The sequence below is a fragment of the Platichthys flesus genome, chromosome 2 (assembly GCF_949316205.1).
Source record: "Platichthys flesus chromosome 2, fPlaFle2.1, whole genome shotgun sequence".
Taxonomy (NCBI): Eukaryota; Metazoa; Chordata; class Actinopteri; order Pleuronectiformes; family Pleuronectidae; genus Platichthys; species Platichthys flesus.
The window spans coordinates 8591148-8617355 of record NC_084946.1 but is presented as its reverse complement, the minus strand read 5'-3'; the positions used below and the strand labels follow the sequence as shown (position 1 = coordinate 8617355).

General features: G+C 42.0%; 2 protein-coding genes across 2 annotated transcripts in view; both read left to right on the top strand.

Moving 5' to 3' along the window:
- Positions 1-5220, top strand: part of dnah1 (dynein, axonemal, heavy chain 1) — a 29801-nt gene extending 24581 nt beyond the window's left edge. Inside the window, exons 70-77 of the mRNA XM_062396631.1 lie at positions 4-183; positions 417-593; positions 1208-1378; positions 1656-1786; positions 2810-2954; positions 3681-3887; positions 4011-4245; positions 4768-5220. Coding sequence (XP_062252615.1) covers positions 4-183; positions 417-593; positions 1208-1378; positions 1656-1786; positions 2810-2954; positions 3681-3887; positions 4011-4245; positions 4768-4889 — 1368 coding nt within the window. The 3' untranslated portion in view covers positions 4890-5220. The remainder of the gene's footprint in view (positions 1-3; positions 184-416; positions 594-1207; positions 1379-1655; positions 1787-2809; positions 2955-3680; positions 3888-4010; positions 4246-4767) is intronic.
- Positions 5221-5607: 387 nt separating this feature from the next.
- Positions 5608-22470, top strand: mapkapk3 (MAPK activated protein kinase 3). Its single transcript, XM_062396620.1, has 10 exons — positions 5608-6306; positions 14654-14793; positions 16900-16964; positions 17167-17246; positions 17330-17456; positions 17640-17715; positions 17801-17925; positions 18682-18767; positions 18871-18951; positions 21440-22470. Exons 1-10 carry the CDS (start codon positions 5998-6000, stop codon positions 21593-21595), a joined length of 1245 nt encoding a protein of 414 aa, XP_062252604.1. The 5' UTR covers positions 5608-5997; the 3' UTR covers positions 21596-22470.
- The last annotated feature ends 3738 nt before the right edge of the window (positions 22471-26208 follow it).

The window sequence follows — 26208 nt, the reverse complement described above, 5'->3', positions numbered from 1 at the left end:
CAGTTAACAAGCTTCAGGTCTTTGCTCCTGTCTCTATGTCTGTTCCATGGAATTGCTTTGGAGCGCAGGAAGTTTGGCTCTTTGGGCTTCAACATTCCCTACGAGTTCACAGACGGAGACTTGAACATCTGCATCAGCCAACTCAAAATGTTCCTGGACGAGTACCAGGACATCCCATACAAGGTGGGGGAGAGAAAGCTGGTTTCTATGTTCAACTACTTGTTCAGCATATTTGTTTTAAAGCCACCAGCTTCAATTTTATAAGCAACTGTGTTTTTTTTATCATTATAAGATCATTAAAAGATATAAGCTTAGAGTTCAAATAAACAGGGCTTTTAATAAGAAACAAGATTTTTTTTCAGTCAGATAATGTGTGAGCATCTCTCTGCCCCCCTTCTTGTGCTCCACCCAACCAGGTGCTGAAATACACTGCAGGCGAGATCAATTACGGCGGCCGTGTGACAGATGATTGGGACAGACGATGTCTGCTCAGTGTGTTGGAGGATTTCTATTGTCCTGCTGTTCTCTGTGATAATCATGCCTACTCCTCGTCCGGAGTCTACCAGCAGATAGACACAGGCCTGGATATCAAGGTAAGCCATCGGAATGTAGACAGCATTCAAGAAGTCATGATAAGATCAGTGTATTGACCTTTGACCACATCTGTTGGTATTCAAACCTCATGTGTAACAAGGCAGTCATCAATGACACAGGATATGAGCTAAAACATACTATGACGTTAAGAAGATAATGTTTTAATGTGCTGAAACTGCCTCAGCAATATTTATAAGCTAAATTAAAGGGTTCATCGAAAAGGTAAATAAAATTTGAATTAATGGTTCACATTTCCATCAAAATAAACACTTATTTCTGTTTAGAACAAAAAAAGACAAATTAGAAAAAACAAGGTTTAGATTAGATTAGTTCACAATAACAAAAACCTTTCTTTCTGTCCCTGCTGCTGCTCACAAAACATGGAAATGTAAGATGTGAGACTGTAAGTATATATCACGTTGGGAAAAGATAATTACAAACATCTGCTGTCACAGAGTAGGAGACGTTGTACGTGTTGAGTCAAGCAGGTTAATAAGATTGAAAATTAGGTTTTAAAAACGTCACATCACATATACATCGAACCACGTGGCTCTCAAACTAAATGATGACTAATTGGTGTCAGCGAGTGACCTGACCTGTTTTCTGATCCCAGGGTTACTTGGAATACTTTCGTGGTTTGCCCATCAACGACACACCGGAGATCTTTGGTCTCCATGACAACGCAAACATCAGCTTTGCCCAGAATGAGACCTTCTCCCTGCTGGAAGCCATAGTCCGTCTGCAGCCGCGAGCCGTGTCTGCTGGGGGGAAAACTCCAGAGGAGGTGCGTGAATTGATGATTTGATTTCCTTTGCTCCTCTGTTTCTGTCTCTGTCATAGCTCATGTTATCAGTGTGTACAGTGCAGTCATTAAGTACCTAGTTACCAGATACTTTTACCATTATTTACATTATTAGCTAAATACACAGACCGATACCTGTGGAGTAGCCTGTCGGGCATAACGTTACTATGAGTATAGATTTAATTGCAACAATCTCTCTCGAGGCCTTGACTGTTGGCTGAGACTTGTTGTGTTTCATTCTTGATTTCTGGTACCGCAGATAGTGAAGGAGATCGTGGCGGGCATCGCTGAAAAAATCCCACCGCCTTTCAGCATCCAGGAAGTGATGGAAAAATACCCGGTCCTCTATGAGGAGTCCATGAACACAGTGCTTGTCCAGGAGGTCATCAGGTAACCTGACATAGGAATCACACAGCAAGCCACACTGCATGTCTCCTTATAGCACTCTGCTCAGTAGCTGCTCATGTCAAATATTCCCTCAGGGACAAAGTAGATTCAAACTGATCTTACTCTTAGAAGCAGGAAAAGAAAAATCAGCAGCAGTGGTAAGGACAACAGCTCCCTTGACCCATTACTTTAAGATATCATCAAACTTCGACTGTTGTTACTGTTTGATTGAGAGACCCCCAGCAGCCTAAGACACAAAATGTATTTTTAAATTCCGATAATGACTGTCTATGGTACAAACATATTTTCATGATGGTAACATGCCATACTGGGATCTGGTAAGTGGATCCCATGCACACATATTTGAAGTATTTTTATACATAGCTCTTAGCAGGAGGACACATCTGGGATTCTTTGAGATCAGAGAAAGAAACCGTGCTTCACTGAAAGCCTCTTTGACAATGTTCAGCTCAGTGTGAGGTCAAGAAGCCAGAACAGATCTGTGATTCTGCCAGTTTAAACTTACTATTATTTCACTTCTCAGGTTAAGAAAATAACAATTAAACGTGAAACTAGTAATGTAATGTCTTTATTTGAGACAAGTCGAAGCTGAAATTGCAGCCTTAAAAAGTGTCAGCTCCTTACCATAATTAAATGTCTTTGTTATAACACTGTAATAACAGCTTTTATGTGTGTGTGTGTGTGTGTGTGTGTGTGTGTGTGTCTGCTGGAACTTGTCAGAAATTCCCGTATAGTGAGTTTGGGATGACAGAAATCTCTGAAACTATTTTCTAAGTTATCTTTTCTTTGCTGCTCTGTAAAGTATCGCATTGCCAGGGACTATTAATTTCACACTTATGAACGCATTTAGCCACTAATAACTTTATAATAATTTCAATTTAAACATCTTAATCCTGCTAATTAACAAACAAACCAACAAATGGACGGGAGTGAAAACCACCTTGGCAGAGGCAACAATCTGATAGCAGGTCAGTTAAAATCATGTGTTTGTTTTGTGTCTCTCAGATATAACAAACTGCTGGAGGTCATCGCTCAGAGTCTTGGTGACATTGTGAAGGCTCTGAAGGGTTTAGTGGTGATGTCATCAGAACTGGAGTTAATGTCCAGCAGCCTGTTCAACAACACCGTGCCTAGCATGTGGACGGCCAAGGTAAGACAAAATCTGTTCCATTATTATTCTTCTGACCTCTCCTATCGCTAGCAGGAGGCAGTGGTCAGACACTGTGTCTCACACAAAACAGTTGTATGGTAAAGGTCCATTAATAGAAAATTCATCAAAAAAGGTTCATATCTACATGTTCTCCTCTGATTTAAATGCTGGTTGGAATATTGTATGTATTAACAATTTCCTTCATATATAATTATCTCTAGTATTAGGGTCACTTCAAGGGGGAAAATAGATTTGAGTAATAAAGTCATAATATTCTGAGAACAAAGTGGTATTTTCAGGGGTTTGATGGTTTCCCAAGAAACAATGTCATTGGTATTTAAGATTTTTGATCCAGAAGGAGTGGAACTCAACTGAGAAAGAGTTCTTCCTGCTGCTTATTACCTCTTTAAATTCCAACATTGTTCTCATATTAATCATCATTAATTTACCTCAACTTCAAATTAATTCTTAAAATTGTATCTCGTTTTACTGTAATCTTATTTCAGAAATCGATGAATATTTATCTCTTTAATGTGTAATATTCCATCGTACCGTTGACAGTGTGGCTCATCCTGCCATTTTTAAAGAGAAACCCTGACTCAAACTGATATTCTGAAATCCCGCCAAATCTGACAAGGACATCACATCCATCGTATAGTGCTCTAATTTTAGGCTCCGCTTTCTAAGAACATCTCTTTGATTGGCTGTGTATCTCCGTCCCTCCAGGCCTACCCCTCTCTGAAGCCTCTGGCCTCTTGGGTGTCAGACCTGCTTCAGAGGATCACCCTCCTGGGGACGTGGATCTCCGATGGCATTCCACCTGTCTTCTGGATTAGTGGCTTTTTTTTCCCTCAGGCCTTTCTCACCGGAGCCCTCCAGAATTACGCCCGCCGCTGTGGCGCCTCCATCGACACAATTGGTTTTGATTTTGAGGTCAGACAGTAGGCTGCTTGTCTGGCAGTATAAGTTACTGCCAATACTTGTATTTCACAGTGAAAATATTTTAACTTATATTAGGTATAAGGCTACAACCCAATGTAATCCCTCTGCCCACAGATCATAGGGAGGTCAGAGTCAGAGATAACAGAGAAACCAAGCGCTGGCTGCTACATCCACGGCCTTTTCCTGGACGGCGCCCGCTGGGACCATGAGGCATGTCAGCTCACAGAGTCCAGGCCCAAGGAGCTCCACACAAAAATGGTCGTCATCTGGATGAAGCCCAAACCCAACCGTCAACCCCCGACCTCCGGGGTCTACATCTGTCCCATCTACAAGACGCTGACACGTGCCGGTCAGTACGCAAATCTGTAAAGATTCTCAGTCATTAAGGTCCTGGAATCTTCATGAGTAACACAAGTGTATAGGCACCTGACAACACAAGCAAGTCAATTTGCCTATGTACACTTGTAAAACTCCAGAAGGAGTCTGTGCACACAGCATCGCAGTAAGTCTGCATTCATCTATATTACAACAAGCTTAGTTTAAAAAGCAAACGTTAGTTTTCACCCATGTCTGTGGATCTGCTGCTCAGGTTAGGAACTCTGTCGGTGTGATTCTGTGTTTGTGTCCACTCGCTGGAGTGTTTGTGTGCATCTCCTTTTGGTGGTTTTATTACTCACCCAAAAATAGACTCCAGTTTGTATCACGTTTCACGAAGCGTCTGAAAATGCAGCACTGTATTTTCCACTCGCAGCACACAGCCAACACCTTGTGCTGGCACGTGAGAAACACTTAAGTCGGCACAGGCAAGGAAAAGTACAAACTGCTGTCCAGCCTTCGTTATGTCACTGAACTGCTCTGTGTGCTTTCGTAGGGACGCTCTCCACCACCGGCCATTCCACCAACTACGTAATCTCAGTGGAGCTGCCTACAGATCAAACTCAGAGACACTGGATCAAACGGGGAGTCGCCCTCATATGTGCACTGGACTACTGAACACAAACACACTCCCACACAAACACAAACGCAGAAATAGTCTCTTTATGTTAACAACTATTTCATTTGTGTAATAAACTGTTTTTGACCATGCAAAACTATTTTCATTACCTCTGCCAACGAAGTAACGATTTCTGTTTATTTTTTAGCAGGATTACGCAAACACTTACGGATTTTTGTGAAATTCTATGGAAGGGTGGGGCGTGACTCAAGGAAGAATTCCTGTCATTTTTTGGGGAATTTTTGTATCACTTTATCTTGCATCATGGTATAAGGAATTTTTTTCCTTGATTGAGACAATTTTGAAATAAAAGAACCTTCGTGATATGTTTGATGGGACTGATATTTATGAGTGTGTGCAATTTGGTGTAGATCCAAATATACATCCAGATATAGTGACTCCAAATGTGGCTCCATGAGGGTGCTGTTGACCCTCGGCAGGGGGTTTGCTCTCTACTGAGTGAAATTCAAGTTTATCTTCTGTTGCTTTGCTGGAAATCTGTTAGTGTATTTTTAAGGTAAAGTTAAGTTACTCTTTAGGACTAAAACAAGTTCTACTCTCCAGCTGAGACCCCTCCTCTCCTTCTCCTCTGAACACTGACTTCACATTCACGGTCTGCTCCTTTAAGGCGGCCCCACGGGTCCACTTGAGAGAAATGACTTGACTGAAGGAGGGTGGTGCTTGTTCGAAAAGTGACAGTGAGTGGCCATGTGAATCAGAAGGACTCAGACTGTCATCCCCACAGCGAGCAGACATCTCTCTGACTGGACTTTACTTTCTCTCATTCTGATGTGCGGGATTATCTGGGTTTCTCTGGACAGTAATGTGAACCGCGCGATAGGGACATATTAATCCATGTGTAGTTTCCCTGCGAATGAAGTGTGTGTTGTACATATAGTTTGAAAAAAGCCAGACTTTAGAACCAGTGTGGGATTTGCTGAGTGGGGACGTTTCAGGGGCTCCGGCGCGCGGACGCACCAGAGGACTGCTCCGCTTTACGCAGTTACCGGAGCGCAGCTGTCTGGAGCCATCGCCTCGCTTCGGTGAATCACTCACTGCGTTCACTTCCCGAACTCGACCGGTGACCACACGCCGGTGAGACCAGCCATGCTGCAGAATGGAAACGGAAAGGAGCGACCGGAGAAACCGATTCAAGCGCCGATTGCTGAGGCAGAGCCGGACTCCCCGGCGGACGAGCCCGATCGCCCGCAGCAGCAGGAGGTGTCCGCCGCTGGCAGGACGGACCCGGGCACCGAGTCCCCTCACTTCCCCCTGCCCGGCCAGCCCAAACTGGAGATAAAGCGCTACGCAGTGACGGACGATTATAAAATCTCCTCTCAGGTCCTGGGTTTAGGGATCAATGGCAAAGTGCTGGAGTGCTTCAACAAGAAGACAGGACAGAAGTGCGCTCTGAAGGTAGTGGAGTCACCTGACACTTCTCACACAGCCTGTTAACAACACGGTGGTACACTGACCGACTCGAACTGACTTCTTCTCTCATAGTGCAGTTACAGCTGTGGATCATTCCCCCAATGATCAGACTTGTCTAATCAGATTACTGATAGAAAAGACCCTGACAGTACAGTGGGATCATGTTTTGGGCATATCTCTATGTGGATTTAGTTTAAATTTAGATCACCAGTTTTACTTTGGATTGTAACAGTTTAAAGCTCATATGAGGGGTTATACATATTAAGATCAGTACAAAAAGGCTATTGGCTTTTCTTATTAAAGGGCTTGTTCACCCAAAAATGTAAATTCCCTCCTTCACCACTATGCAGATGGAGGGGTGGGTGAAGTGTTTTAGTCCACACAACACTTTAGGAGTCTCGGGGTAAACTTTGTAGCAGCCGAATCCGATAGAATTTAAGTCAATGGCGACATACACTTCAGACGTAATAAAACAATAGCAAAACACAACATGTGTCCACACTGCTCGTGTGGTGTCATCCAAGTGTGCTCAAGCCCCGATGTTCATATTCCACAGGAATTTCCATCATGTTTTAGCCTAAATGCCTTCAGATATGTTCCTACTCAAACACTTCACCCACCCCCCATCCATAGTGGTGAGTAGATAATAAGTGAATTTTCGTTTTTCAGTGAACTATCCCTTTAAGAGTTGGAAACTGTTGCCATCTTTGAGAACTTTGACCTTTGTTGAGGGCAGATTTGTGTCACAGACTCAACACTAGAGCCGCCTGTATATGTGTGTGTATTTCTGACTGGTAGTCGGTACATGTATCTGGCTGTGTGTGTGTGTGTGTGTGTGTGTGTGTGTGTGTGTGTGTGTGTGTGTGTGTGTGTGTGTGTGTGTGTGTGTGCCCGCCTCTCACCGTGTGTTTCATGTGAGCGAGCTGAATGCCAGCTGTGCTTCTCGGAAGTTCACAAGAATGTTAGGGGTTTCGCGGCTGCCCATCCGCTGACATGCTACACTGTCTCACAGATTTGGAGGGTGACACCTTATGCTGGAAATAGTCGAAACTCACCTTCACACACACACACACATGCAGGCAAGTGTGCACGTGCGGGTCATCATGGCTGTCACCTGTCACCACTGGGCGATAGATTGAGAGAGATTTACTGGTTTACAGTAATCCATCAGGAGCTGAGGTGACAAACCCTGGGATAGGAAGACATGACGCATAAAGAGAACGAGAGCTAAAGTGCATGAGACCAATGGAAGTCACAGAGAAAAGATGTAGGGGCAAAGAGGAAGAGGAGAGGGAGAGGGGGCATCACGTCAGAGAGGGAAACAATCTCATACTTCATCACATGACAGCTCACAGAAACAAAAATGCTGCAGAAAAATCTTAAGGTTGTTCTCTTATGCCATAGAAAACAAGAGGTTTAGCTACGTGCTACCACACGATACAACGACTTGTGTAAGAAACATTTATTTTGTCAGAATTTATTCTGTGAAAATGCTTCTCTGTTAAACCATGTGACTTTTGACTGCGTCTATAACAGCAGCACCTGGTGCCTGACAAACGGTGGGTGGGTCACGGGGAACCCATCTTAGTGAGAGAACTCCACAAACACACTGTACTCTGCCTCTAAACCTGAACATGTTGTAGAGATGACAAAGGAAACACTGATGACATCACAAGTCAGTGGCTCAAGTACCGTTTACTGGCATCCTGGTTGGTCTGTGTGTAAATCGGATTTCACTGGACCAGGAGACTTTTTCAAGACAAAGTTTTGTTGCTTTATTTTGATCTCATGGCAAATAGAAAGCAGAGAGAAATAACCAAGAGTGTCTGATGTGGAGGGGTGTGTGGGGATTTAACCACTGGCATTTTCATTAAGTGTCGCTCTGAGCACTGAACGTTATAAATGGATGTAGGTTTAATCCACTTTGCAGCCGAGCAGGAGGCGAGCCATCCGTTTAATGTGATTCAGCTACAGCCGTTAGGTTCTTTTAACTGGGATTTGACTGATTAGTCCAGGGGAGGAGAGGTGGGCCCTGAGAACCTGGTGGTGCTTGATAGATGTCTAGAGATCCACCATAACTTCTAAATACTACGTGCATGGATTTGGCAGCCGATTGTTCCATTTTATTTCTCAAGTGTCTTCAAGTTATGTGTATAAGCTAAAGGTCTGTGAGAAGGCCACTCGAAGCTAAACATTTCCGTTCACTGTGTTTGTGCATGTTCACCTTTGTGGTCTGCCCACTGGTATGAGAGGGACACATCTGGGTTTTCTCACAGGGACCACAATGTCCTTATTATTCCGAGTGGTTTGGTCTGACCCTGCATGGAAGCGATTTTTCGGCTCGCTCCAGGCAGCCGGTGCTTTTAAACAAGTTAATCAGTCTCAGAGGTTTGGGGCTTATAGGTCTACAATGACTCTTAGGCCTCAGCTGTTGTGCAATTCAAGCCCATTATCTGCTTGGAGTGGAGCCCCGAGGAACGTGCCGCAGTCCTGAAGCTTTGGGGAGGTGGTCTCGGACCAGTGTGTCCGATCTTAATTTCTAACCTCATTAACCTTTACTGCTGAGGATCTCTGTTGTATTCAAACATTGTGTTGGTACAAATCAGTCCTGCTCTCTGGTCAGCTTAAACAGCCCTGGAGAGACTTTTATGTTTTTATGCAGGAACGTTCAGTAACAGTTTCACTCTCAAGGTTTTGTGTTAACTACAGTTTGTTGAGGTCATGGAAAATCTATACAAAAATATGTTTTGGGTGTTTTCTCACTTGATATTAAAGATTGTGGTGCATCAGATGTGATGGTGGGTTTCTGATATTTTGGTTTTATAAAGATAAATATACCAAGTATATTTAACACTTCCTCACATAAAATCTAGAAATGGCCAGAGCTATATATTGTGTTGACTTGTGGACTTACATTATTCAAAGTATATCCAACAATGTTCAAACCCAGAGAAATCCCCAATTGGATTTGAGCTAATGGGACATTTCCATCGCCTTTTAATAGAGTCATATCCTCTTTCCCTGTGGCTTTTCCCTTCTCTGCTTCTGGTGCAAACAACGTATGACGAAGGTAAAACAAACTGCCAGTTAACCAGTCGGCTGTTTTTTCCTTCCACTGTTTTTATTGGTCACTCGTATTAGATCAGGATTGCTGCAAAACTTCAATTAAAAACACCATCTGTGAACAGGATTTGGGCCTGAGTGGTGTCACATACACTTTCATAGTGAAGACAACTCCATTGACCCCAGGCTTCATCAAACTTTTTAGTTATTTTTTGTATTGGAAGACAGCTTACAGACGAATATACGTATTTTAAGAAAAATTAGTATATAAGTAAAAATGCGTATCAGAGAAATATATGCTTGCAGCATGGCTCTACAGGGGAGAGCACTGTTGATTGGTCCATCACTGAAATATCTTAACATCTATCGGAGGTATTACAATGAAATATACAGAGACCTATGGAACCTGGGGCATGAATCCTACCGAGATAATTAATAACAATGCTCGCTGACAATGCTAGCATGCTGACGAGCTAAACTGACATAGTTAACATATGGTCACTGTTCGCCTGTTGGCATTAGCATTTAGCTGCAAGCTTTGTCAGAGCTGCTGGAATGGCTGTAGATTCTTTATCTGCTTGTAAATCAGATTCTCAAAAGGAGCCGTGATATGTTAGTGTTTTTATTAAGTTGCTATAATTTCTATTATTGATTAACTAGAGCACTTTGATGTATGAGCAGAGAGCGATTCTGCTGAGAGGTCATGTGCGTATGTGTGTGTGTGTGTTGCAGCCTCTATGGACAGAGATCTGATTGGTTTGGAGCAGTGTTGGGGTGAGGTTGATTGGTCAGATCAGGTAATCCATTAGCGTGCATTCATCCTCCATGATGTGGCCTCACATAAGAATCCAAAGTCCATCAGATTAACTAAATGCATCATTCACACAATCCTCTCTCCATCTTCCCCCTTTGTGTTTTATATGTGTGTTCAATCCACACAGACTTCTTTTATTACGGCCAATTCAATTTCACTCCAGGAAATGAAGGGAGCCGGCTCACAAGCTGTCTGCTATGATTAAAGTCATAAAGCTATAAACGGCGGATCAGAAGCAAACCTGCCCACCGAGTTCAGGGGGAGACGCTGAATAAAATAGAACACACGTAGTAGCAGATCAGAAGAGTCAGTCACCGGAAATCCTCAGCTTCTACTTTCAACACCCTGCTGTTCTCCTCACTTCCTCTTTATCATTAGTGAGTGAAACACACCATCACAGTTTGGAGCAGTTATTTCTGACACTTGGAGTTTCCTGGAAACACCAAAGTAATTTCATTTCCACACGAACAACTAAATCTGAAGATTTTTTCTCTAATAACAACTCAGTCAAGGCACCTGCTACACAAAACATATTCGGTTTGTGTGATTGTGTGTGTGTGTTTGTCTGTGTGTGTGTGTGTGTGTGTGTGTGTGTGTGTGTGTGTGTGTGTGTGTGTGTGTGTGTGTGTGTGTGTGTGTGTGTGGTTGTGTGTTTCTGTTATACATCGATGAGTCAGTCAGCCTCTCTGTGTGTTACGTGGTCCAGGATGGCTCTTTGAGCAGACCGGCATTGTGAACAGCAGGAGATCACTTCATCACTGTCACGTCCAGAAATACACACTGACTGAAAACATGTGCTATGTCAAGGTCTGCCACCTGCTGTGTGTATGTGTGTCGTCACTGGCTGTCTTTTGGGGACAGCTTGTCCAAATAGGGACATAAAGCATGTACCCAGTTGAAAGCAAGATTGATTTTTGGGTCAGTGGTTAGCGTTAGAGTGAGTCTCCAGGAAACAACGTATGTGTGTAATGTCTCCATAGTTGACCTGTGCCAAATTGTGTGTATCATCTGCCTTATGTCAAACGCACATCCTGTTTTGTGGCCAAGTTGCTGTTTGTGCTCAATTTACTGTATTGATGCTTTAACACCACTTACTGTGCAGTACAACACATGTAGTCAATATTTATGTGGTATTAGATAAGAGTGACTATCTGAAATACAGTACTCCTGTGTGGGGCTCAGTGGTAAGCATTTTTCCATGGTCAGGGTCCTGTCCTCGAGTTATGGGCAAACAAATAAAAAGGTTTAGTTCTAGCTGGGTTTTATTGTTTTTATCTGCAGTGTTTTGATGAGCGAATTTGTTTAATTGGACACAACTTCCAGCTTCCACAAGAAAGACTGGTTCACACAGGTGTACAGGGCTTTCCTTAAGGTCATCCCATTGACTGCCCTCATCAGTATTTGATTTCAACTTCACGTCTTTCAAATTTTTATCATTGTTCAGATGGCGCTCAGATTGTTAATGGCGCTTATACAAGTTCTTCATATGTACAAATTGCTAGCCAAATCTATTTTTAACTTGGCCTCATCTGTTTACAGATCAGCCTTTAATTTTAACAACAAATAGCTCAACTACTCCTGATGTTATGACGAAAATGTTTAGTTTTGGGGAAAACTCCTTTGGGAAATGGGGATAGGGTTAGTCTTCGTGATAGAGCTGAAATTATTAATAGTATTAATAAATATCTTGCTTTCTAATATTGACATTAAGACACAAACATTTGTTTTCATTATTGATGAAACTACAGATTCATTTATTAATTAATGTAATAAATCTTTCTACTATTTAATATGGAAGATTAAAATTTGTGTGCATCATGAAACCAAATTTGACCTGTTTCGATGTTTGACAATAGTAAAAATACCCTTAATATCATTATATTAATTGAAATTTGAAAGATATTAAAGTGACCCAAAATACACAAAAAGTTAAATATTATAAAATGTTATACTTTTGTACAGGTTCTACAGTTGTTTGTACATTGAGGTTATTCTTGGAAAATTTGACCAATATCTATTGAACTGGATTTTAGATCCACCAATGTGGGTCAAAACAAGATTAATGGTGGTTTAAGGGAATCTTGAAACTGTGAAACAGTAAATGCTGTGTCTCTGTGTATTTTTACGGAACAGTGGGGAAAGGGGGACCATGACACTGTCACGTGCTGTCTGTGTTCCCACCACATTTGTTCAGGTTTCCTCAGAGACAGGCGCCTGCTGGTCTTTGAGGGGTCTTGGGGGGATCTTGAAAGTGTAAAAGAGCAGAACAACATACGAGTGATCATATATGGTGCGCATAAGGAACAGAAGTCATACAGAGGTCAGAGGTGGCTTAGACACCGACAAGAGATCTGCCCCTGCAAGCACAAGTTTTGTCACAAAATAATTTACAAATAAATCAAATTAGAGTCCATTTATGCTGAGCTCACTGAGATCAACACAGGGATCATAGGAGGGGTTGGGGGGATAGTGATTTAGAGGAGGATGCGTCAGAGCAGGAAGACAACATGGAGGGAAACTCTGCTTACAGCCCCATCGATGAAGACATTTACAGTTGCAATCAGAAATATTCAACCCCCAAAAGATTTTAAGGATTTATCAATTAAAGTAGACAGAATCTTGTTCTTTGATCAAGATTCTGCTTCGGATGCCTTCTTTATGAGTTGAGTGATAAAGAAAATCAACACGGAAAATGCATGATGTAGTATTTGTGTTTAGCAGTATATTTTGTTAAGATGAAAGGCCTTGGGTAGAAGAAGAATTCCCCAAAAAATGATATTCCAAGAGACACAATTGGGAACATTATAAGGAAGTTTACAACTGATGGAGCAGCTTCAAACATGCCTGGCCGTGGAAGAAAGCCCAGCATTTCATCAAGGACCCTCAGCAACTTAGTCAGAACAACTCAGATAAATCCCTGTGTGACTGCAAGACACCTACAGGATGACCTGATGACGGCTGGTACAAGTGCTGCAGTGGCAACTATAAGACGTGCACTGAATAATAAAGGACTTAATGGCCGGCTCCAAGACGCACTCAGCTCTTGACCAAAAAAAGTCGACTAGAATATGCCAGGAGGAATTTGGATAAGCCTACAGAGTTTTGGGTGACAGTTCTATGGACTGATGAAACCAAACTGGAACTGTTTGGACGTATTGACCAGCGGTATGTCTGGCGTGTGAAAGGACAGGCTTATGACCAGAAGAATACCATCCCTATAGTCAAGCATGGAGGTTGGTCAAAGATGATGTTGGGCTGTTTTTCTGCGGCAGGAACTAGCAATCTTTATTGTGTACATGGCATCATGGATTCACAGAAATACCAGGCCATTTTAAAGAGGAATGTGATTCCTCCTGTTGACAAATTGAACCTTGGTGATCTTTGGACTTTCCAGCAAGACAATGATCCAAAGCAAAATCTCCAAGTCCACCAAAGCTTGGTTGAGAAAAAGATCGTGGAACGTCCTGGAGCAGCATTCACAGTCACCAGATTCAAATTTGATTGAAAATCTTTGGTGGGATTTAAAGAAGGCAGTTGCAGCATGGAAGCCATCAAACATCACTGATCTAGAGGCTTTTGCACTTGAAAAATGGGCAAAGATTCCAATCGAGAGGTGTAAGAAGCTTGTCCGCACTTACCGAAAACATTTTTATAAGTTATAAAAGCTAGAGGATGTGCCACAAAGTACTGAAGCTGGGGGGTTGAATAATACTGCACATGCACATGTGTTGAAAGAGTTACATTTTTCATTTGAACTTCAAAGTTAAGTCAACTTCTAATAACTATAATACGCATCAATAAATATCTTTTGTTGTTTGATGAGGTTTTTTGTCATTTATTGTCATTATCTGTCATCCCCATCACTATAATGTCTATTGAGGTGAGGGGGTTGAATATTTCTGATTGCAACTGTATATAAAAAAACAATATAATCAGTCAGTCCTGACTTCCACATCATTTAATGATGTCAGATAGGCTATTTATAAAGATCTGTAGTTCAGAATTCGGTTTAGAGACTGAGGGAATTCTTGGCCCGGATTAAAATTTACCCGGACCGTACTGTGAAGGCACAAAATATGAACAGTACCAAATTGTCTTATCTGTCCCGCCACCAGTCCGAAATTTTATAAGGGATTATATGAAAATAGCTTACAGTATTCTCAAGTGGATTCATTGAATAATCATTACAGCTCTAACTTACATTTACAATTAATGAAACTTAATTTGTCTTCAAAATATCATATAAGATCATTTAACTGATGCTTAATGTTCTATTATTGAATCTGTAATTCATGCTCTGAATGACAATTGATTATTCAATTGATTATTCTATCAAAAGTGAAACTTGAGCGATGTATAATTGAGCATCCTGCCATACACTTGAAGTATATTTTTATATAAATTACAAATTGGTAATGTATTCATCGCTCTTTCTCTCTCTCTCTCTTCATCCAGATTCTGTACGACAGCCCCAAAGCCAGACGAGAAGTGGAGCTTCACTGGCGAGTGTCAGGAGGGCCGTACATTGTCCGCATCCTCAACCTGTACGAAAACATGCATCATGGGAAAAAATGCCTGCTCATCGTCATGGAGTGGTAAGATTCACATAAGCCCAGATCACACATTATAGCCCGATCTGAACATTCTCCTCAGTAACATGTTCCTCTGTATATTTCTCAAGTTGATATTTTGGGTTGGTTTTCAGATGAAATTGATTGGCTAATGAAATATTTAAACATAAAACTTGAAAAGTGGATTTGAAAGGATTTTTTGTCACAACTTAGTCCAGTGACGGGTCAGATTATAGGTCATCTAAGGATAATAGCCCAGAGATGAGTTAGTAAAATTCGCTCTCAATAAATTATATCTCTGTAATAATTCCAAACATGTTCTGCGGGTTTTCACACAAATTGATTATTGTGAGTGTTATCTGACAAAATATAAACTCTGTGCCACAGAGGACAGAACTTTCCTCCATGCTAAAGGTCATAACTGACAAAGTGAAGACGTCGGCACTGATGGTGTGATAGAGACGCATGATTCCATCTGGGCTTCACGAGTCCTGATAAAGTGTTCTCAATAATACCATGTAAGACTTGGATTTGTGTGTGTGTGTATTTGAGGAGAATTTGTTCCTTCCTGCCCCCTCAACCTCACAGGGCTGACCAAGTGTTAAGGTTTGATTTCAGGGTTCAGGTTAGAATCAGGTGAAGTCCAGGGTTGCACTGGGGTTGGTGCGTGCTATGACGTCCACACACGTAGTTGAACTCTGGACCTTTTATTGCTCCTCATCACAGCTTGTTCCCCTCACAAGGGGAAAAACACAATAATTCAGAGAAACTTGACACCACAGAAACGTCACTGTGTCCTCTTCATGAGAATTTTAAACAGTGACTAAATAATTCTCATCGTCACATTTATAAAACAGAAACCGTTTGTTTTGTACTATGTGTGGTGACTTTGTGTGTATGAGTGTGTGTGTGGGTGTGTGTGTGTGTGTGTCTGTCTCCAATCTCTGTTCATCTGTTTACTCACAGACCACAAAAAGTCCGTTCTTACTATATTCACATAAACCACATCCATGCCATGCCACAGTGACTGGTGAGTGTGGGGGCTGGATGGGACTTTCAGACTACTGTTTGATGGGTTCTTGTCAAAATGTGATTCTGAAACAGACATCATGGTGGTGTCAGGTAGGATTTGATCAAAATAGCTTAATTTACGAGAGGAATTTAGAATAAAAAACACATTATATATTGTATATTTATATCGTTGTTGAGTTAATTTATTGCGTTGCAAACAAACCTAAATGAATGAGACGGCAGAGGAGACAGATAATCGTCATATCACGGATAGAGTGTGTTTGAACTACTGTGTTTTTCATGTAAGTCCTACAGGTTATTTTGGATGAGATGATTTCTGTTCTCGCATCTTCCTCTTTTCCATTGTGTAAGGACAACTCACACTTAGTACTTTTAGAATTTCAGTTTCACTTTTGATTTCCATTTGACAACAACTGAAAGGTTTCTGTAAAGCACTTTTCAGTTGAAACCTGTCTGGCTCTAACAGAACTTCCTATTTTCCAGTATTTGTTAGTTGCTATTCCATGTGAGTAACGTTGTGTCTTTTCAATCAGGTATGGCTATTTTAAAAGGTTTGCCATGACCAACAATAGGAATATTTTATGTATTAAATAAATTATACTATTGCGCGTTTCGACCCCTCAGTTGTCATCAAGGTTAAAAAAGGGCATAGTGGTGTGTAGTATTGGAAACCCGTCCAGGGACTAGACACTGGTGGTGGTTGATGCGATGTAGAGAATGTTCTCAGACATGGAGACTGTATGTGATTGAGGTCACAGTGAATCACGGAAATGAAAGCTTACAGCGAGAGAAGAGGAGATTCAAGTTTTGGCAGCAATGACAATAGGCCAATCATGAGTGAGGGAGATCATGGCTAAATCTGATTGGATCACTGTAAACACTCACAAGTCAGCTGATAAGAAGAGGAGGGAAGAGTTGAATTGTGAATGAGTGGGACAGAGATAGCCTGTGGATTGACTTTACATTAAGCTCAATGTCTATGGTTTCATCATCTAATACACTTTTCTCTATTCCAAATCTGTGAGGTTTCCCTGTCATACTGTCACTGTGATGCTTTATTGTGGCTCTGATTTTCTAAGCTCATTATTTTGTCTCCAGTATGGAGGGAGGAGAGCTGTTCAGCCGAATCCAGGCCAGAGGAGACCAGGCCTTCACTGAGAAAGGTGAGGACAGATAGAGGGATGGATTCTGCCCACATCGCAACATGTCAGAAAGGAAGAATGCACAATGAGTCAACCATTTTTTTAACATTCATGCAGGAAAGTTAAACAAGGGGGCAAAATTAAAAACTTGTTTCTCCTGTTGTGCGATATTGGAAATGCTTCTGGTTTGAGAGATTTTTGTATCTTCCTCTTTTCTTCCCAGAGGCATCTGAGATCATGAGGGACATGAGCACGGCCATCCAGTTCCTCCACGACTTCAACATCGCACACAGAGACATAAAGGTGCACCGAGCTGGAGATCACGCACCTCACTCCCAATGAATAGGATCAGGAAACATTGACATGTCTTTTCTTCCTTTCTCCAGCCAGAGAACCTGCTGTACACAACCAAAGAGAAAAACGCAATCCTCAAACTGACAGACTTTGGCTTCGCTAAGGAGACCACGCTGCACAATCCACTCCAGACCCCCTGTTATACACCGTACTACGTTGGTACGTTTCATTTTGTTATTGTATAGATCGGGTGTTTGTAGAGAGATCTGGAATAAAGTGTCATATGCTATGGTTCAGCTATAAGTATGAGTCGTTTTTGCCATACTGTAGAATCTTAATGTGTGTGTTTGTGTGTGTGTGTGTGTGTGTGTGTGTGTGTCTTTGTGTGTGTCCATAAATAAGCTCCTGAGGTTTTAGGTCCGGAGAAATATGACAAGTCATGTGACATGTGGTCTCTGGGCGTCATCATGTACATCCTGTGAGTACTGTGTGTAGCTGGGTCGAGCACATATGTATAATGCACTCAGCATACGGATTCATTCAAACCATTTGTCCCTCTGCAGGCTGTGCGGCTTTCCTCCGTTTTACTCCAACACGGGTCAGGCAATCTCACCGGGGATGAAGAGGAGGATCAGAATGGGCCAGTACGAGTTCCCCAAACCAGAGTGGGCTGAGGTGTCACAGGAAGGTGGGACTGTCTAAAGAAACCTACACACATAGGCCTGAAAAAGAGGAATGTTGATATTTCATCTTTCACCCAGTATTTTTTATTTAAAATAATCTGACGAGACTGAAAATGTTGAAGATGGCTGACTGACATGGGAACAGTGTTGTCGCATGCACAGTATCTGCATCAGTGACATTAGTGTGATACTCGCAGTGCCACAGTCAACCACAGGAATCTATTGAACCATATAGCGCTGCAGCAACTCTGACCTCCCATTCAGAAAACCTCAGTGTGTGATCAGCTGCGGCCGGTTGACTATATCACGTCATGTGGGGGGGAACACAGCAGTTTGCTTTTAACAAGTCAGTTTATATATTAGTGCTGCAAGGCCTTCATTCTGTCTGTGTGTGTACCTGCTTGCAGTTTGTGTGAACACAGTTAAAACATACTCTAGGTAAACAGGGAATCATTAACTCACGGAGTTTGGAATTTTAAACACCTTTAACAAATGATCGAGCCCCGACTCCTCATAGAAATGTCTTAAAGAGACAGCAGCCTCCTTGTGTTCTCCTCCAGCCTAAAGACAACAACAGTGCATGTACACACAGGCACATTTCTATTTCCCCCCTCTTGCCCTTTTCAATAATCCTCTTGGCTGTGTAAGTAGGCCAGTCTGTCCCTGAGACCAGGAACAGTTTAACAAGACACAGGATATGCATGTGTCGGAGCCTCGCTACTAATAATATAATGATCATTAAATTGACTTTTCTCTTCCAGCTAAAGATCTGATTCACCAGCTCTTGAAAACAGACCCTACTGAGAGAATGACCATCGTTCAGTTCATGAACCACCCCTGGATCAATGTGAGCATCTGTGTGTCCTTGGATACTTCCTGTTCTGCGTCTTGTCGGCCAGTGAAAATATTTGCTCATATCTTCATCTGTCCTCTGTCTTTGCTCTCCACAGCAGTCGATGGTGGTCCCCTCCACTCCTCTGCACACCACCCGGGTCCTCACTGAAGACAGAGAGATGTGGGAGGACGTGAAGGTCAGAGGCAGATTAACACTGACCCCCTCTGGTCACATGTTGACATCACAACCTTTTGCTGATGGGCCTGGCGTAAATCTGGATGAATTCCAGTAATTTAGTGCCGCACTTCCATAACATTCATTGTCTCACAACAAACAAAAGAAAGGTGCCGAACGGTCAAAGGCAGCAGAGGACTTATAATCCTGATTTAAAGTTTTCAGTTTGGGACAAGCTCCAAAATATCCATAATTCAACTTGAGAACATCTGGCATTAGTCCCTGCATGTCCATATCTTTTAATCTCCACTCCTCTGGTTGACAATGCTTTCAGGACATCTGTGGTTCAGGGGATACTGCGGGTCGTCCTCAAACCAGAAGTTGGGCGGTTTGAATCCAGTTTTTCCCATTCATGTGTAAAATTATCCTTTAATGATTTTAGAAATTACCACATCAAATAGCAAATCAGTGAGGGACACACAGTCTGTCAACACAGAAACGTTTCATGAATGAAACTAATTCAAATCTTTCAAGATTTGTGTGTGTCACAACTGTGATGATTCCCTGATGGCCACCAGAGGGAAGCAATGGTCGATGTCTGGTCTGTTTTCAAAGTTATTTCAATTTAACACACAAACACACACAGACTCACATTCTAGCACAATCGTGTCTCCATGCCTTCAGAGAACATTCCATTAACTTAGATTGATTTCCTTATTCTTTCTATTCTTACCTTACCTGAAGTTACTACTTGCCTTACCTTAACACTTACCTAAACTAACCCAGATTTAAACTGAAATCTACACACACACACACACATAGAAGAGCTGAGCTGTACTGTGCCGCTCTTCTCAGCTCTTTTTCCTATTTACTCAATGGCATTTGTTTGCTCACATCAAGTCACATTGAGGTTAACTCTCCACTACTGGACAAAACGTGTGGGTTAGGAAATCACATATTTTTTCAATGTTTTTCAACAATCAAACGTGAATAGAAATCAAGAGTAAAATGGGACATTCCTTCACAACAGCTGAACAAGTGAATCAATGATGAAAATTATGAAAATAGCTTTCTGCAGAATGATATGAACACAATACGCCAACTTTCTGAGATTGCACTCCAGAAAAACAATTTCTCAAAGCCAAGACATGTCATTGTTTCTGCACAGATCATAACCAAGAAGTGGCCTCCAGGCATGCGCAGTAAAGAATGAGGAGTTACTTTTCTTGGCTGTAGTGCCAAGCACCAGTTTGCAGACCTGTCCTCTGATGTTTCAATACATTCTTCGTGGTCTGAAGCCTGTTTCGGCTCCAGTTCCACGGACAGTGATGACCTGACCTTTCCCCTGTTTAAACCTGCAAAGATTGTTGCCAGACAGGTTTTTTACTGCCCTCTCCACCTTTGTTTATGTTTCTCTGCACAACAAATGATCCAGGAAATTAGTGTGACTATTAGACAGCGCTCATAGGATCAGTCTGACGTTTTAGTTGATACACTTTATGTTTTCCCTCTCTAGCCAAGAGTCGGGAGTTTAAGAGCCACTTGTAATCATGTATATGAAAGATGAAGCCATTAGTCAGTCTCATAAAGACTGGACACGGCTCATATGGCTCTGGCCAAAGATAACATAATCCACCTACCTACATGTCTTATACTCACTAAATAATATATTATATATTATCGCATTGGATATTTGCAAATACCAATAAGTGCAAAAACCAAAGTGAAAAAAAAGTTTTGTAGCAGAAATCCTGTGAAGTCCATTTCTTGATCAGGAGCCGTAACATCCTGAAGGTTACCAGGTAAAATAATACATAGCTTGTTTACTGACACTGACAGGAGAGTACCAAGCCAGACTGTTTTTTTCTGGTAAGATAAGTCTGTCAGATCCTGTCTGTAGCTTTCTTTCACCAACAAGAGAGCCTCATCTAATTCTTGTCATGAAATTAAATTAGCACATTTCCCAAAATGTGTACGGTATACACTAAACCTGCAGATACATCTTGTGGATGAAGGAGGGTGAAAGCGGCAATGCGACATTTAAACTAGAATGACACTCAGTAGAGCACATAGCTGTGTCAGGGCCCAACAGTCCTGTTCAATTCAATCAAATTGCAAACTGCACCTGATTACCCACACCTCGATATCAGTCCCCTTAATGTGCCAATTTCCTTACATCAAGATCAAACAATTGTGCCCTGGGAAATCAGTGAAAATTTTGAAGAAACACTTTATCTCCCAATGTTAAAGAAAGTGATACAGATCCGTCCCTGACCCGTACCACGTCCTTACACCAAGTCTCCATTCAGTCGTTTTTGGGTAATCTTACTAGTCAACAAACTAACAAATGAACAGAGGTGAAAAGATAACCTCCCTGATGGAGGTAAAGATTGGTTAAGAAGTCACAAAGAGTTTTTAACAGATGAACTCTGTTGAGTATCCTGATGTTTATAGTATTATCAGTAGTCGTCACTGAACTAACGCGCTTTGCCCTCTGCCTCGTCTTACAGGAAGAGATGACCAGTGCTCTAGCGACCATGCGTGTGGACTACGACCAGGTGAAGATCAAGGATCTGGACACGTCGAACAACCCCCTGCTCAACAAGAGGCGTAAGAAGGCTGCGGCAGGCGGCAAGGCCGGGTCCACTGTCTGCCAAAGTCAGTGAGACACAGACGACCATCGATGGGAAATCCACAAGAAAAGCTGTAGAGGATATTTCAGAGAGCTGCTCGGGACTCTAGAGAGACTGGACGTGGAGGGCGTGTCCTTTGAGATAAAGGGACGACATAGGAACAACAGCAACGTCAAAGCTGAACATTAAAAGAACATATCAAGATGTGAAATCCACTGGGTCGCCTGCCACTGGTAGAAAGCATCAGCTCTGCTCACTGCAGGCCCGTCGGTTTTAAATTATCTTATGTATGTAAGTTTAGATCCTGGCTGCAGACACCATATACATGTATGGATAATATTTTGTGCTTTCGAATGCTGGATTGCCTGACGCATGGACTATATATAAAGATCGACGACATGTCACCTCCCCAGGCCAAAGCCACTCGACCTTTACCTGATGGCTGGCTGCAGTATGGTCGTAAACCCCATGTAAGCGGATGGGACATGTGATGCTTTAAAAACACGGGGAAATGTCATGATTGACAGCTGAGACCGAATCCTGATTGGTCGAGCATGTGTATCAGTGAGACCACGATACTGTGGCTCTGGCCTCTGGACGCTGCTGCTCAGACTGGCTTTAAATGCATAGGATATTTTGGCGTCATTTCTGGGTAGTGGGAGGAAGTGGAGACCCGTTGTCCATCTTCATGTATATTTTTAAGTTTGACGTCTCCCTTGTAGCTATGCAGATCACACAAACACACATACGCACACACACAGATCAACCCTGGACAGACTGTGGAACCAGAAGACTCAACACTGTGTGTGTTTGTCTTAACATTGTCAATCACTTGGAGTTTCCTGTCAGGGATTCAAAAGTTGGACCCAGATTGTATTGTTAATAAAAAAATCCAGCATTAACTGTGACCCAAAGATCGACCTGAGGGAGTGTTTTTCATTGAACCAGCAGTAACATGGCCACACAAACACACCAAGAACTGATATGTTTCAGTCAGGGTCACTGCTGCAGTTTAACAGCAGTCCTTTAAATGGGACTACGAGTGGAAACTTGCGTGCCTGATGTCAGAGTGGGGCCACAGAGCTTTGTGTAAGCAGCAGTGGAGTAATAGCGGTGAGTTATGAGACATGGACGACTTGTGACACTCTTCTTGAGAAAGGGCATGTGTGGGTTTATGGAAGTTGAGTAAAAGGCTTCCAGTAAATACTGCCCACAGTTTTACCTGATGAAATAATTGAATATTGCAGTAGGATTTAATCAAAGAAAATACATCAAAAGTTCTATATGAACTATTAGTTGTGCATTGTGCAGTCAATTAATTAATAAAGAGAAATAACAATGTGACATTATTTGCGATAATTATCGACATCGACTAATTTAAGAATTATTTTCTTGATAACATAATTTTTCATATCGTCCAGCCCTAGTTTCCCCACACATTAATTGTTAGCAAAGACAGTACTCCTGCGCAGACTCTTCCAGAGCTCAGCAGTGGTTGGGCGGCTGTGGCTCAGCAGGTACACTGGGTTACCCACTGACCAGAGGTGGTTCAATCCCGGTCCCCCTGTTCCACATGCTGAAGTGTCCTTTGGCAGGATTCTGAACACCAAATTGCCCCTGACAGCTGTGCCAGCAGTTAGTGGGTGATGTGTGAATCGGTGAATGGCAAAACTTTACATTAAAGAGTTTTGAGTCATCATCAAGACTAGAAAAAAGATAACTTACTGTATTTGTCCATATGTTTGTGAATTAAACTTTGGAAAACAAAACAGGCGCGCCATGTTTTTTTTGCTCTGGATCTTGGAGCTATTGTTTTGCCTCTGAGGCGTTGTGAAGCTGCTATAAATAGCAGCAGTTATTTGGGACCCAACTATCTGACTCTGTGTCCGACTGGATAAGGTCAACATTATTGACCTAAGTTTAGATTACACGTCAACTACCTTTCCCCTACTTCGATCACATGGTCCCCCTGCAGTGTTTAGGGGAAGATAATCGTAAATACACTTCTCCTGCCTGCTGTAAATAAGGGACATCAGCCATGATGAGATGTTGTCCCGAACAGAGCGTGACCTGGCAGCTGTTGTTTGACTCTCTGTCTCACAAGAAAAAAAACTGCATAAAAGTTTTCCGAATAAGACAAACAAAATAAATCATCAGGGACTATTTGTTGGTGGAATTTTACAGCATGTTGCATGTGAAAAGTTTCCTTTCAATGAAGCGGTGGGAAGTATGTCAATAGTTAGTCAGCCATTTTGTGGAGACAAGCCCAAGTATGATGACACCATCATGTATTGTGTATCTGTACGACTAATGTGATGTTGACATAATAGTGTCTCATGTGCTTCCTACTTGTGTAATTCCACTCAAGTCACTGATCCTCTCCCTGCAGAGGTCATGTGATGGTGAGATGAAAGAAATGCTGGAAAATAACAACACTTTTGAGGTCAGGGGTCAAAACTGAGGTTTAGTCAGGGGTCCGGTTTTCTCAGCCCTAGTCATAAGGGACAGATTGTGTCATTAAAACTCTCTGATGTTTGAATTCTTCTGTAAAGCTTCAGTGCAAATCCCACTCAGTGAAGAATAATAACACAAGTCTTTGTCTGGTTTATTAAGTTTCCTGCTGTTGTAACACAGGCTCCAGCACCTCCTGATAACAGACAGCACATCTCTCAAATGAGTCAATTCTTAGGTGAACTGTTCATAACTTATGTCTTAATGTTCAAAAGAAACACAATTGAAAGAGTTAAATATACAATTGTTGGAACAATTGTGTCCAGTTGTGTGCTGCACAGGACTGTTTAAAATGTGCTACATTAGAGAGGCTACGTGATAAAGCACACTGAGACAGGTCTGACTAGTGTTACAATTTAGAGCGGAGCATGCAGCCCGAGGGCTGGGTGTGATTCACACAAGTGTGGGGGGGAGGTCGATCCCTATATGTCCTAGTCTAAAGGAATGAGCTGAACATCCATCGAGAGCCGCTCGACCTTAAATGTTTTGTTGCTCCCTCTCTGTGCGTACTTCAGTTTGTGAACCTCAGCAGTCCCCCGATGTCTTTTTTTCTTTCCTATATACTTTGTGTTTGTGTTTGTGTTTGTGTTTGAGTTTAGTGTGTCATTAATCCACACATGTACAGTCACACACCTTGTGCTTGATAATTATTGTCATTACATCATAGGCTGCTGATAAGTGTATCATTACTTCCACTGGAACGGCCTCAAGTCCTCACACACACGTCACATCACACAATCTCCAGAGGGTCACAGTGCTGGCATTTTGTGTGTGTGTGTGTGTGTGTGTGTGTGTGTGTGTGTGTGTGTGTGTCTGTGTGTGTGTGTGTGTGTGTGTGTGTGTGTGTGTGTCTGTGTGTGTGTGTGTGTGTGTGTGTGTGTGTGTGTGTGTGTGTGTGTGTGTGTGTGTGTGTGTGTGTGTGTGTGTGTGTGTGTGTGTGTGTGTGTGTGTGTGTGCGTGCGTGCGTGTGTGTGTGTGCGTGTGTGTGTTTGTGCTCTTCTTCCATAGTAAACCTTCTCAGGACCAGCAGACATCATGGAGACCAAATCCCAAAGGCGTGAATTGTTCATGGTTAAGTTAGTGATATGGTTTTAGTTTAGCTGTCCAAAATGAATGGAAGTTGTTGCTATGGCCTGATTATGATAAGTTGCACAAATATTTGTGTGTGTGTCTGTCAGTGTGTGTGTGTGTGTGTGGTCCAGGTATCTCATGTTTGCATGTTGTACTCATTGTACTCGTTGAAATTAGTATGTATGGTTAAAGTTTTTGTCTCCAGTGAAAATGATTCTCCACTCTCTCACTTTTTTTCTTCCATCACAACCATAGAAACCTTCAACTCTGAGAGTTTCACGTTTTCTTATAATTTTCACTAATCTCTGTCTCTCTCCCATTTAAAAAAAAAACAATTCTGCTATAATTGCTGTGGTTTGAGGCGCAGATTTGACTGGTATGTAATTTTATTTCATTTTGATCCCAGACTCCTCTGATGATCACATACTTACCAAAAGGTGCACTGTGCACTGTACTGTCAGTTTGAATTTTTTGAGCAATCAATTTCAATCACTTAGTGGATGTTCACTTTGAAAGGATTTGATTTATTTGCGTCACAGAAAAGTGACACTGATGAAAAACAAGTCCTGCAAGTTCCTGTTCCTCAAAAACTGAGCTCTTCCTACTCATATGTTCCTGTTGCCTGCATCTGTTTGGACCAAAACTTTAAATTGCAACATTCAACTGTGTATTTGTGTAATCTGCAAAACATGGTTTTACAAATATATTTTGCATTACTCAAGAGGTATCTTCCTCATATCTCCCCCTGCCAGTTGTACTGGGGATTTCAGACGTGAACAGCTGCTAATTCAATAATATACAATAATAAGATGAACCTTTTAACTAGAATATGGTAACTTTTTATCAAGTACATGGGGAGCCTCTCAACTCACATGACTGCATGGTCTCTCTGCTCACACAATATTAGTACTGTTAAAGACCATGCTATTGTAATCGCAGATACTCTATCAATATTAAAGTATTCTATAGTTACATTACTTAACTTACTTAGTTCTCTTTGTCCCTGAAGGGGAAAGGGGCCCCAACAACCTGCCTCCATCTGGGGCTGGCCCGAGTTTTGTGTT